Source organism: Colletotrichum siamense (genome assembly GCF_013390195.1).
Source record: "Colletotrichum siamense strain Cg363 chromosome Unknown KSG_Cg363_contig10, whole genome shotgun sequence".
NCBI classification, from domain to species: Eukaryota; Fungi; Ascomycota; class Sordariomycetes; order Glomerellales; family Glomerellaceae; genus Colletotrichum; species Colletotrichum siamense.
In genome coordinates, this window is record NW_023501023.1 from 460,430 (window position 1) to 472,832 (window position 12,403).

Genomic DNA, 12,403 nt, shown 5'->3' on the forward strand with positions numbered 1-12,403 from the left:
GCCATCGCAATCCACTTCGCCGAAGTTTTGCCGCGGGAGCAATCCCGCTTCGTCCGCTTGCTCCGCCGTTCACTCAATCGAGTGCGGATGCGCATAGGTCCCACATCAACTTGCATCAAGCTCCATCGCTGTATGATGCTTGATGGAGTCAAGATAGCCTGAAGTTGTGTTCCGGTATAAGGAAACTGGAACTTGGGGAATGCATCGACGAGTGGTAGATGGTGCGGTTAGTGAATAACCAGAACCGAATTTGAAAGGCCCTCAAAACCTGTCACACGATGTCTACCTCAATCCCCACCAACAAAAGGACGGCTGTTCTCAACGATGGAAATCAAATTCCACTAATTGGCCTGGGGACGTACCTCTCAAAGCCAAATGAGGTTCGGGATGCTGTTCTAGCGGGGTAAGCATTCACTCTTGAATGGGTGCCACAGTCACTGAGACAGTATTCAAGATGGAGATGTGGCATGCGGCACTTTGACTGCGCTCAGTTCTATCAGGTAGGGTTTCAGAATTGCTCATCATCCGTGTCTCTTGCGTTAATCGGAATTCCAGAATGAAAAGGAAATCGGTTCCGCAATCGAGACTCTGAGGGAGGAGGAGCCGGCCTTCAAGAGGGAAGACCTCTTCATCACTAGCAAGGCTTGGAACTCGTCAGTACAAAAAGAGAGGTGGTAGTAAAGATAAGTCATCACGCTGACAGCCTTGGAGACATCATCGACCCGAGAATCTGAAGAAGGCCCTCGACCAGACTTTGAAAGACTTAGGCACTGACTACTTGGATCTTTACTTGGTAAGATGAACAGCCCAGTCACACGTCATAACGACAGGAGCTGATTGAATAGATTCACTGGCCAGTCAACTTCGCCGCGGTTTATGATGCCAAGTTCGATACTGGCGTAAAGCTGGAACCATCTGAGGGAGGCAACATGATGCTCGACAGGCAGCTGAGCTTGACGGTTACCTGGGAAGCTATGATCGAGGTTCAAAAGGCTGGCAAAGTAAATAGGTGATGTTCATCTTGATCTGGACGTGACTAAAGCATATGATGTTAACATTCAGCAACTTCAGCCCGGCGCACATTCAGAAGCTCATTGACGAGACTGGTGTAGTTCCAGCTGTCAATCAGGGTACGTCAACACTAATGTTCAACGTATCTGAGATGATTCATCTTTGCTAATGTAGAGCTCATTCATCTCAACTAGTTGAAGCTCATCCTCTTCTGATCCAACAGGAGTTGCTCGACTACTGCACGTTGAAGGGCATCCATATCACCGCTTACATGCCATTTGGCGGCGATGCAGCTCGAGGAGGTGCCAAAGTCCTCGGAAATCCCGCGGTGGACCAAATTGCTCGCAAGTTCCGTAAAGATGCAGGCCAAGTTTTGGGATCATGGGGAATCAAGGCGAGTATTTTTCTGCCTTCATGGACGTCTCTCTAACACGAGGTCAGCGAGGGTTTTCCGTACTACCAAAGTCTGTGAAGCCGTCCAGGATTGAATCCAACTTCCAGGTCTTCGACCTAGATGACGATAGGTAATATGGATTTGGAGTCTTTGAAGTATAGGATTAGGCTAATAATTGGCGCTCTTTGTGTCTACAGCTATGAAGCTCTCACTGAACTTGGCCGCAAAGACCCCGCTCGCTTTGGAGGTCTCCCCTTCACTTTCAATCCGGCTTGGAAGGTCAATGTGTTTAACACCCCTGGGGAACGCAATGCGGGACTTCACGAACCATTTTGAGTGCATAACCATTGTCAGCTCAGACGTGAATGGGATGATGTCTGTGCAAAGTCGGTTTCTGAAGTATCTAGTTAAAACCATCTACCAATATTTACAAGTTGACTCCTCAAATCTTTTCAGATTGTGCCCTCTGCCGCGTGTCGTGAGACAGTGCTTGTCCGTAGTGGAAGTCCTGGGAGTAACAGCCAAAGCAAGAAGCAGACCGCAAGGACAGAGAGTATAATGGGCTGTAGCACAGCCACTCCTTTGGCTTGAGCAATGGCTCCCACCATGAATGGAATGACCGAGGCACCGGAGGCTCCGATAGCTGAGCAAATTCCGATGGCAGACACCCGCATTCTCTGCGGCAGGAGACGAGACAGGCAAACGATGACTGCAGGGAACACGGGGCCAAGGAAGAATCCTGGCAAGAGACATCAGAAAAGTCCTTGGGTCTTGGCAAGAGAAGAATCATACCTAGAAATGCAACAATGATTGCCGAGGAGATGAAGTTGGGAATGAGCCAGTACAAGAGTTGCATGATGATAGCACAGACCAAATACACGGTCACGGCGTGCTTCTCAGACTTGAAAACACGTCCAGTGACAAAGCCAAGGATGATCCGACCGACAGTGATTCCCGCCCAGAAACCACTGGCAGTAAGTCCTGATGCAAAGGCTGAGCCGCCGCGCACATCGATCATGAACGTCACGAGCCAGCCGCCGAGAGCGACTTCGGACCCTACATAAGCCAGGAGGAAGGCGCTGCAAACTAGCACGACCCTGTTCTTGAGACAGTTCCAGGTGTTGCTAGTTTTGAAGCTGTTGGCGGCCTTGAACACTCTTGAAGAAGGGTTCCGCCTCATGGGTGGCCGGCCCGCATTTTCACCTAGCGGCATCGCCTGCAAGGGGACCACAATTGTTTCTTGCTGTCCCCGGAACTCGCCAATTTCTTCTCGGTATGCCTTTCCATTTTGGGGGTAGAAGAGGGAAAGGGTAAGAATGAACTCCGAGGCAGCCATCGCGACCAAGACGTAGTATACTTGGTACCAATGCCAGCCCTGGGAAAACAGTGCACTTGCGGTGACTGGAGTAATGGTCGCACCTAGTCCGTAAAAGCCATGCAATAGTCCCAGAAGCTCGTTTGACTTGTTGAAGCCCCCGACAAATGAGTTCCAGGCAGCGGTTTTAGCGCCCGATCCAAGACCGACGAGGATGTAGACGACAACGAGAACGGGGAATGGTGGGTGAAAGCAGCCGACGAGGTAGGCTGTAACATGACAAGTCCCCGCCATGATGATGACTCCGCGCTTGCCGTAGCGTAAATGGACGGCGTGGTTCGATACAGTGCTCATGATGAATCCCAACACAGGCGATAGGAAGATGAGCGATACTTGAAGGTAAGTGATGCCGTAGTATTCCTCAATCTGTTACGCGAGGTTAGATCGACAAAGCATGAAAGTATGAAGACATCGGAAAGATGATCTGTTCGGGCTGCTCTGCTAGACGAACCTGCGGAATGAGAACCTGGAATCGTCGCGAAATCAGTAGAGAACCTCGCAATGGGAGGGCCACACCGCACTAACACCGTAAGAACTGTCATTGCTGCCCAAAAGCAGGAAACACCAGAAAATCGCGCCTAGTTTGGCAATGTTAATGCGCGGGAAATCCCATCTTTCATGCGTAGCTTGCTGGTGTGCATCGTCGGACTCGGGTTCGGGGTTGGCTGGCTGGACTGCACGAGACCTTTGGCGTCGAAAAGGCCTGTTGTTTATAAGAAACGACGAGATCGGAGAGATGAGCTTCAGGGGCGACATGGTGAGGATGAGCAGTGCGCACTAAGATAAGTACCAGTACCTTAGACCGAGTCAACACCAAAAACACAGCTGAAGACTGAGAGTCACAACCCGGGGAGTACAGCTCTTATTTATCATTGGCAATCTATTGTCTCTGATAAGGGTTTCTTGAGAGGGTCCACTCATTGGCTTTCCCCTAGACGAAGCCATTTTGAATCACGCATCCGATACGTACTGTTGTTACCTTGCACAGTGTTCGGTTTCTCTTACTGACAGCATGATGCAGGCCGCGCACCGGCGCTGAAGAGCATCGGGCTCAGTGGGTTTGCTGCTATTCCCGCTACAACGCGTGGAAATATGGGGGTCAAGGCCTAACCGCTCAAGGATCCGGGCTGATCTGTGTGACGCCGACGCGGAGAGGGTGCGGGGAAGTTGGCTTCCAGGCTGTTTACCCCAGATTCGTGCTCTTTTCATGTTCAAGAGACAGCATCTCAACCCTCCAGGATGCGCAGATCACCTCACAGAGAGTACTGACATCAACATACTGGGTTGTAATGATACACTGAGACTCAAGCTCTTCCCAAGCTCGACATCAGCCACCGCGTAAGCATCACATCGGAATCTGCATCATGACGAGTCAAGGCCGGACAAGGCCGAACTACCCGCGGCGGCGGGCACCTGTTGCCTGTCACTTTTGTCGATACCGGTAAGTTCAGACCTCTGTTCAGCTTCCAATCTGGTCAGATCACTGACGCTTCTTACACAGCAAACGGAAATGTGATTCCCAACGCCCTGCGTGCGGTTTATGTGCCGTGTCTGGCGTTGACTGCGAGTATCCAGAGCCTTCGGAAGACACAAGGTACAGGCCATGCCCCTCGGCTATTCAAAGCCATTCTACTAAAGGATCTCACGCTGACGATGTGTTTTGCGGCTTGCTTCTAGGCAAAACACAACGCAAGGCTCGACAAATTTGCCGGTAGATGCTCTCTTGCGCCGTCTGGATCAGCTCGAGAATATGTTGAAACAGCAAAATGGACAGCGGCAAGAGTCTCAGCCGACACAAGACGGTGATGAACAGCCTACGTCTGAGCGACCAACACCGGGCTCTGCTCACCAAGACGAAGGATCTCCAAGTTCACATGGCTCGCCACCACAACAGACACCTCCACCTGATGACCTCACAGGCCAGTCTACGGATAGTCCAACTCCTAATCTCACCGAGTCGACTTTACCGACAACTGTCACAGATGGTGTAACAATCACGGCATCGGACACGGACCAAGGTAACCAACATGAAGCCCCAGGAGAGTTGATGAGCGACGTTTACGATGAGTCGATGCTCGACAACATCCAAGGCTTTGTATCATACCTGTCATCCCATGGTCCGGCCATGACAGCTTCGCATCCCATTGAAAAGACATGGGTCTCAGCCGAGCCACCATATCCAGTGATCGGCCATGGCCAGCGCTGCATCACCTGCGGTCGATCCGACAGCCGCTTATTAGATGACGCACCTATCACCATCCCAATAGGCCACCACACCTCCACCGGAAGCATGTTCGCTCTTGAACCCGTTCGTCGCCTGATTGGCGACTATCCAAGGGATTTCTTCTACCAGGTTGAGACATGTCGAACCAGCATCCCAGAACTCAGCTCTCGACATGACCTGTCCCTCCTGCTCGCATCCGTTGACTTCATTGGCGGTGCCACAGATGGTCTCGTTTCGAGCTACTTCACCAATATCAACTCTACGTTCCCGATATTGGACAAGACGTCTTTCACGGATCTCTTTCATCGGACTCTGAGAGGTGACCAGTGCGAAGATGTCGATGCAGCTGTCTGTCTGGTCGTGTTAGCCCTTGGGAAGCTGACCAGCACCGACTATGAGGATGTCAACTCCACAAACCACTCATACGGCCTTGAATATTTCATCCCTGCGTATCAGATACTGACAACGCAATGGGTGACGTCCTTTGGCACCGATCTTTCACTGCCGACAGGTCTGGTCCTCTCCGCTATCTACATGTCTTGTCTCGCTCGACCATTGCTTGCTTGGAAACTCGTATATATGGCGTCCAGTAAGCTGCAAATGATGGTGCCAAGTCGGAACCAGGGCAGCGTAGCTTTCTCAAACGCAGAGAATGAGACCGTCGGTCGCCTCTTCTGGGCATGTTTTCTACTGGAGTGGTAAGTCAGAAGCCTGCGCATACTGGGCCCTGCTAATAAGCATGATCAGTGACAACTTAGCTGAACTACACGTACCACCGAGCGGTATTGAAATCGGCATCGACCGTATGCAGTATCCCCGGCTAAGTAGCCCCGATGAAAGAGACGGACTCGTGTTCCTTGCTCTATGCTCGGTCCGGGGCCTTCTAAATCGCATCCATAACGCAGTGTACGCGTCAGGAAGCCAGGCCCCTCTCCAACCAGCAAGCACGCCAAGCTATACTGAGAACGACAACTCCACTGGGTCACCATCTTTATCAACAATCTGCTCACTTGAAAGAGTATTAAATGAGCTTACACGCCAGCTTGAGGTTTGGTATCACTCGTTACCTGACAGCATCAAGCCGGATCTGAGTCATAACGTGCCTACTGATGCACACGAGGCTTCACTGCGACTCCGATACTGGTCAGCCAGGCACATCATCTCACGTCCGTGTCTTGTATACATTCTGTCCGTCAGCACAGCTGATGAGATCCCTACCTACGTCTACAAATACGCCCAGACCTGTATTCAGAGTTGCCGCAACTACATTGAAACCGCTCTACAGGTCTTGACCAAACGCACCCCATACGTGTGGGCTATATGCCAAGCGTAAGTTCTGCCTTGCTGTTACTCATCGAAGAATGCCACGCTGACTAGAGTGACTCCGTCCAGGTGCTTAGCAACATCTTTCGTGTTAGCCACGTCATCGGACTCACCGATCTTGAAGCACCTGGTTCCTGACATTGAAGGGATCGTATCTCGACTCATAGTTGGCATGCAGCGCTGGGCGTCACCTGAGTCCAGTATAGAGTCTATCATTTGCATTCTACAGTCCATTCACCAGAAACAGCGACTAGCAAAGCTCAAACGCCGGCACCCGTCGACATCACTGGGTTGAAGCATCTGGTTATATCGGTTGAGGGAGACTGTTATTCTATGGGCTATTTCTGACATCTGGCTGGTCTAAGTAGAGAATCTCAGTCCTCCATTGGCGCAGACGACACTTCCAGTGCACCAAGACGAGTCCTGACCGCAAATCATACCAACAACGGCGGAAACCTCGGTCCAGTAAGCCGGGCGTCTCCCAGCCATCTTCTCATTGGCCAACTTCACCAACTCCGGCCGATCGACCCCATCACGAACAGCCGTCAAAGGAGCGGCCAGTTGAAACAGCTCCAACTGCTTCCAGAACTCCTCTCCCGCCGCCCAGTACATGTCGCCCTCGACGGGACCGGGGTTCACAGCGTTAACGGTAGCCCGCTCCACAAGTTCTCTCGCCCATGTCCTCGTCATGGCCTCCAACGCAGCCTTCGTTCCGCCGTACAGGGTGTGCGTCTTGAAGCCCATGCTTGAAGCAACGGAAGAGATGTTAACGATGCGGCCCGAGCGGTAGTGTGGCAGGTACGGCAGGACTGCCTGCGTGACCATGATGGGGGCCAAGACATTGACGGCGTAAATGCGGTGGAACTCGTCTGCTGGAACCTCGCCCAGGGCATAGTCACCGCCGACGCCAGCGTTGTTGATGAGGATATCGATGACCAGAGTGCCATCGGCTCGGGCGAAGTTGGCTTTGGCCGTCTCGACGATTCGCTTGCCTGCTTCCTCGGGCTGGATCAGGTCCGTTTGAAGAGGGACGATCTTGACGCCGTGCTTTGAAGAGAGCGAGGCGGTCAATTCTTGGGCGGCTTTGGTGGAGGAGTCGGACGTGTACACGCCCAGGATATTGGCGCCTTTGCCTGCAAGATGCTGTGTAATGGCAGATCCGATGCCTGAACATGTTAGCAGAAAGCCCTTTCCAGATGGAAAGTATGTTCACCTCGGAAGGCGCCGGTGACAACGGCGATTTTGCCTTCAAGAGGTCGAGCTGTGTTAGACGCCATCTCTGCTTTAGGAATGTGTGTCGAAGTTCTTCTTCGTCGAAGGATCTGGATTTGAAACAACAGGAATGACGAATCAGAGATACGGCAGGTGAATCTTGATGTAAAACAAGTACAAATGAGTAGGGTGATATCACCTTTGATGCGTTTTCTACTTTTCTAATACTCGGTCCATCTTGTAGCGAGTCGCGTCCATGCCGTTGCTTTAGCATGCGTTCAGGGCCAAATGATTGTCCCTGGCCCATACGGTCCGACATCCGCTTGCTCCGATACTTTCTGAAGACGAAAGAGCTGCTGGAACAACGCAAATCAGTCAGTCACGATGCTGGCGGACCTTTGCGGAAGAGCGGGAAGAGCACCGCCTTGCATGTGGGGGAGGGGGATCTGCAGGGACCTTTGCGTCACGCCGCATGTGCTACACATAGCGATGTAATAGCAACTTTGACCCTCTCTTTCGCTGCTAAAATTTTCGTTCTCACGAGGACTCTTGCACTTGTTTCACGAAATCAGCTCTCAATATCTGTATTGAAGATAATCATCGTTGAGGAGGCACCACGACGCAGCATCATGAGCAACACGGCAGACCCTTCGTTTCGTGAGGTGAAGGCGCGGCAGGGCGGCCCAACCACTCGGGCTGCCGATTTATTCCGTCTTGATGGTCGTACTATTATTAGTAGGTGGCACGTCGAATCTCTGAGGTTCCTAAATTAGTGAAGTTCAAAGAAAGGAACAGAAGTAGAAACTGACGCGATCCCAAATAGTAACTGGCGGCGCGGGCTATTTGGGCGTCGAGGTTGCCCAAGCAGTACTGGAGGCCGGAGGGAACCCCGTGTGCCTCGACATTGTCACCAGCCCTCCTAGCGAACCTTGGAGTAAGTTGACCATTCCTGGATGACCATTCCTCGACAGGATCTGTTCTCAAATTACCTTAGCGGGAGAGGGTTCAATAAGTGGAAGGCAAAGCTGACTTCCGACGTTCTCAGACCAGCTGGAAAAGCTCGCCACTAAGTTTGGCTTGCAATTATCGTACTATCACCTGGACGTGACGAACGAGAACAGCATCACAACTGTATTCAAACAGCTCGCACCGACACTCAAGTACCCCATACGAGGCCTGGTAGCCTGCGCCGGTGTCTCCGATAACGACCCCGCGCACGAGTTCTCTGTCGAGCGCTTCCGCCGCCTCATGGAAATCAACGTCACCGGCACATTCGCAGCAGCACAGGCTGTGGCTCTGGAGATGAAGAAGGCTAACGTGGACGGCAGCATGGTGTTGGTCGCAAGCATGAGCGGCACGAACGTTAATAAGGGAGTCGATACGGCTGCGTACAATTCTTCCAAGTCTGCAATCTTGCAACTTGCGCGGTCGCTGGCGGCCGAATGGGGCTCGCGAAAGGGCATGCCTCTCATCAGGGTCAACAGCCTGTCGCCGGGGTACATCAGAACCCCCGCCACCACTGAGGCGCTGCAGAAGCCAGGCATGGAGAATCAATGGACCGGAGACAACATGCTGTACCGCCTGAGCTCTGTGGACGAGTTTCGGGGCCCCGTGCTGTTCCTCTTGGGAGATGCGAGCAGCTTCATGACGGCGGCAGACCTACGGGTGGACGGCGGGCACTGCGCATGGTAGTTATAGGGGAATAAGGAATAGAGAAGAGAAGATGATTAGAATTTGCGTCGAGTGATTGACTTTCAAAAACCACTTTCTCAGGTATTACCTTCTCAATCTCGCAATACGGAGCCGCCTAACGTTTGGCAATGTCATGTTAGTTTCAATCATTCCAGTGAAATGTAGATGCGCCGCCGCTGGAGCACGTAGCAGAATCAATGGGATGTTATATTCTCGATCGGATGAAAAACTTCGACTTCTCCATATCTAGACCAAGATGAGATTCTCCTGGCAGGGAAGCCTATTTTCTCTAATGTCCTTCGCATTGAGCTCATCGGTGCCAGTCGCTGGCTCCCAAGCCTCCTTCTCATCCTTCACTATGCCCGCCTGAAGGTGCCTGACAGCGAGCCGCTTGTGGGACACCTCAGCGGGCGTGTCCACATACCAAAGCTCCGTCATCAACGCAGCAGCATCGCTCCATGGAGCTCTGTTCAACGCACAGTAATTTCCTTCCACCAAAACGATTCGAACCTCAATAGGAATGACAATATCGTCTGCAACAGGGTCCTTTGTCGCATGATCAAATGAAGGCGCTTTCGCTTCCACCGGAGGCTCGGCGACAAGCTGGCGCACCAAGGCCAGGAAGCCTTCAGCATCAAATGTGAAGGCGGCTCCGCGGCGATGGGCAGCGAAGACTGGATCTGGCATCGAGGCGAGATGAGCACGGGAATAGTGAAATCCGTCCATCGCTAGATCTACGGCTGTAGGCGCACTGTTTGCACTCGGACGAAGCTCGTTGATGCGAGCGGTGACCAACCGAGCCAGCGTGGTCTTTCCGGAGCCAGGCACGCCTGAAATCCCAACGACGATCCTGCGTGAGGCAGGCTGTGAATCTAGGGCAGCTTGTCGCATGTGTTAGCGGCAGTTCAACTGTATCTCGTCCGGGCACGACAGAAGCACCTACAGAGCAGCTTCTTTGAAAGTCGGTCTACCTCCATCTTGACATTTGGCTCAAGACTCATCATATCCTGCAAATCGACTTAAATTGAGATCGGATTCAATATAAGGTGGTAATCTCGGTTCTTAGTTGTAACTGTGAAGCAGATAATGGTTAAAGATTACCATCTTGATGCGTCGAAGGGCTTTATGCTTGCTTCACAGCAAGCGGGTGGCGGATGGCGGGATCAGCGCCAAATAGGGCTTAAACTTAGCTACCAGCGCGATGACCTTCAAACCACGAACAGGGCACAGGGAAGAATATTGAGGGACGCATAGATTTCAACGATTGATTGCAGCTATCCTAGTTACAAGAAAGGAACTCTGTTTTCCCCTATCGTCGCCTGTAATAACGTGACTAATATGGCTTCAATCCAGCTAATTTCAACATCATATCGTTCACCTCGGGCTTCTCTAGCGGCTCGTCCCTGTTGCGTGGATCAACCGTACCATCAGGAAGATGCGCGAGCTGAGGCCGAAGCCAAATGTTGTCGTGCGCCCAATGGGTCGTTGCGCCATAGACGTTGAACACTCGAGTTTTCTCCTCAAGAGCTTCTCTCTTAGCAAGTTTGGCGGGAGAGTAGGATGCGTATATTACGGTTCGGATCGTTTTGCTGTTCGCCGTGGGCTCAGCTCCCCAGTGCACCGTTCGCGAGTCCCACAAGATCAGGTCGCCAGGCTCTGCCTTGACTTTGCACGCCTTGAGCCCTTTGGCCTCAAACCACTTCATTTCTTGCTCACTGAAGCGGCGCCAATCAATTTCAGGCCAGGAGGATCGATCGGCCTGAGTGTCGAAGAACTCGGCGTTGTAAGCATTCGAGCCCGGTAGCACCATAAGCGAGCCATCCTCATCGCCAACATGGCTCAGGTTGATGATGCCCTGGATGCAGTGCAGCCCGCGTTTAAAGGGTGACTGGTCGACATGGGGCCATGGGGCCCGGGGCGGCTTGTCCTTACGCCCCGGAAGAGTGATGTTCAGCGAGTCGAAGGAGACGAGTAGCTCGTTCGTGTTCCAGACTTTGGAAAAGGCATCCACGACTCCGGGTTCCATGCGCGCATCCCACATGAATTTCTCGTGAACAACGCAATAGTTGTCAAAGGTGTTGAGCTTGCTCTGAACAGGCATGTTCTCGGCCAGCCAGGTGCTGGGGTCGTCTAAGTCCAGCGGCAGGCCGAATGAAGTAAGCCACTTCAGAGCCCGTTGCTGGTACTCAACCGCACGTTCGCGGGGGATAGCGCCCTTGACTACAGCATATCCCTTGGTGCGCAGATCATCTCGCCAGTCACCATAGGAGGCGTCGAGTCTATTAGCAAATGTCAATAACATTCCAGCAAATACTAGGTGCGTAGACACTTACTGTAGAAGAGAGCTCGCAGTAGTGGTCTGGGTCGCCATTGTTCGTGAGCAGGCGCTGAAGCGAAGACAGTTCGTAGCAGTTGCATAAGTTGGCTTAGCGAGTTTGGTGGTGCAGCTAAATCTGCTTGCGGGCTTCAAGATGCCTGGAGCCGAAGCAACGTTCGCTTTTATGCGTTGAATGCTTGCCATTTGGGTGAACAGCGATCTCCTCAGACTCATAGTGTTACTGGACTCGTTTACAAGCTCTGGTAGTGATGCTGCTGGGGCACTCACAGCCACTGAAATCCTATGGAACTGCCCTGAAATAGAGTACTCTGCCTCGTGTAATGCTTATCCCACCTACCACACCATGTAATGTCCATGTTGTCACTTGATTCCAAGCAATGAGATCCTTGGATTTGGAAACATACGATCCGGGGAGTAGCGCTTCAGCGGAAGCCAACGCCATTGGAAGGTCCTCCAGTCCGCATCCGAGTGGCTCTACTGTGCAATTGACGAAGAGTTGCTACTGTATTGTCTATCCCGCCTACATTGCGACGACGGCGGGATGCGGACGAAAAATGCCTCGCTCCCGCTACCCGCTCATCCGCCTTCCCGCCGACCCACATCTATGTGGATACCCCTGGCGCAACGATGTGCCGGCTAAGGAGGCGGGCGTTGGCTTCGGTCTAACACCAGTTTGCGGGAAAGCGCCCGCTGACTGCATCGAAATGGCGGGAACGGAAATGCTGTCTCTTGGACATCAGAAAGGCATCGGGATGCTGAAGTGGACTGGGCACGGTGGGTCGGAAGCTAGTTCCTTACATGTAGAGCAGCACCACGACATCGTATTGTTGTGAA

The 12,403-nt window shown here is 52.4% G+C and overlaps 7 protein-coding genes across 7 annotated transcripts; 3 read left to right on the forward strand and 4 right to left on the reverse strand.

Moving 5' to 3' along the window:
• Positions 1–278: 278 nt before the first annotated feature.
• On the forward strand, positions 279–1,441 carry ARI (Aldehyde reductase 1; the record flags this gene model as incomplete). Its single annotated transcript, XM_036645880.1, has 7 exons — positions 279–403; positions 455–500; positions 556–653; positions 712–793; positions 846–1,009; positions 1,063–1,130; positions 1,206–1,441. 7 exons carry the CDS (start codon positions 279–281, stop codon positions 1,439–1,441), a joined length of 819 nt encoding a protein of 272 aa, XP_036488568.1.
• Positions 1,442–1,857: 416 nt separating this feature from the next.
• CGCS363_v014032 (Bypass of stop codon protein 6) lies at positions 1,858–3,536 on the reverse strand (the record flags this gene model as incomplete). The annotated part of the gene is made up of 4 exons (XM_036645881.1): positions 1,858–2,144; positions 2,198–3,146; positions 3,232–3,246; positions 3,306–3,536. 4 exons carry the CDS (start codon positions 3,534–3,536, stop codon positions 1,858–1,860), a joined length of 1,482 nt encoding a protein of 493 aa, XP_036488566.1.
• A 994-nt stretch (positions 3,537–4,530) lies between these two features.
• CGCS363_v014033 (uncharacterized protein) lies at positions 4,531–5,706 on the forward strand (the record flags this gene model as incomplete). Its single annotated transcript, XM_036645882.1, has 1 exon — positions 4,531–5,706. The coding sequence occupies one exon, from the start codon at positions 4,531–4,533 to the stop codon at positions 5,704–5,706; it is 1,176 nt and encodes a 391-aa protein (XP_036488575.1).
• A 981-nt stretch (positions 5,707–6,687) lies between these two features.
• On the reverse strand, positions 6,688–7,604 carry lxrA-1 (L-xylulose reductase; the record flags this gene model as incomplete). The annotated part of the gene is made up of 2 exons (XM_036645883.1): positions 6,688–7,493; positions 7,541–7,604. 2 exons carry the CDS (start codon positions 7,602–7,604, stop codon positions 6,688–6,690), a joined length of 870 nt encoding a protein of 289 aa, XP_036488577.1.
• A 564-nt stretch (positions 7,605–8,168) lies between these two features.
• On the forward strand, positions 8,169–9,231 carry CGCS363_v014035 (D-arabinitol 2-dehydrogenase; the record flags this gene model as incomplete). Its single annotated transcript, XM_036645884.1, has 3 exons — positions 8,169–8,274; positions 8,363–8,473; positions 8,585–9,231. 3 exons carry the CDS (start codon positions 8,169–8,171, stop codon positions 9,229–9,231), a joined length of 864 nt encoding a protein of 287 aa, XP_036488571.1.
• A 246-nt stretch (positions 9,232–9,477) lies between these two features.
• On the reverse strand, positions 9,478–10,208 carry CGCS363_v014036 (putative uridine kinase; the record flags this gene model as incomplete). Its single annotated transcript, XM_036645885.1, has 2 exons — positions 9,478–10,112; positions 10,175–10,208. 2 exons carry the CDS (start codon positions 10,206–10,208, stop codon positions 9,478–9,480), a joined length of 669 nt encoding a protein of 222 aa, XP_036488569.1.
• A 356-nt stretch (positions 10,209–10,564) lies between these two features.
• CGCS363_v014037 (uncharacterized protein) lies at positions 10,565–11,602 on the reverse strand (the record flags this gene model as incomplete). Its single annotated transcript, XM_036645886.1, has 2 exons — positions 10,565–11,510; positions 11,565–11,602. 2 exons carry the CDS (start codon positions 11,600–11,602, stop codon positions 10,565–10,567), a joined length of 984 nt encoding a protein of 327 aa, XP_036488570.1.
• Positions 11,603–12,403: the final 801 nt, after the last annotated feature.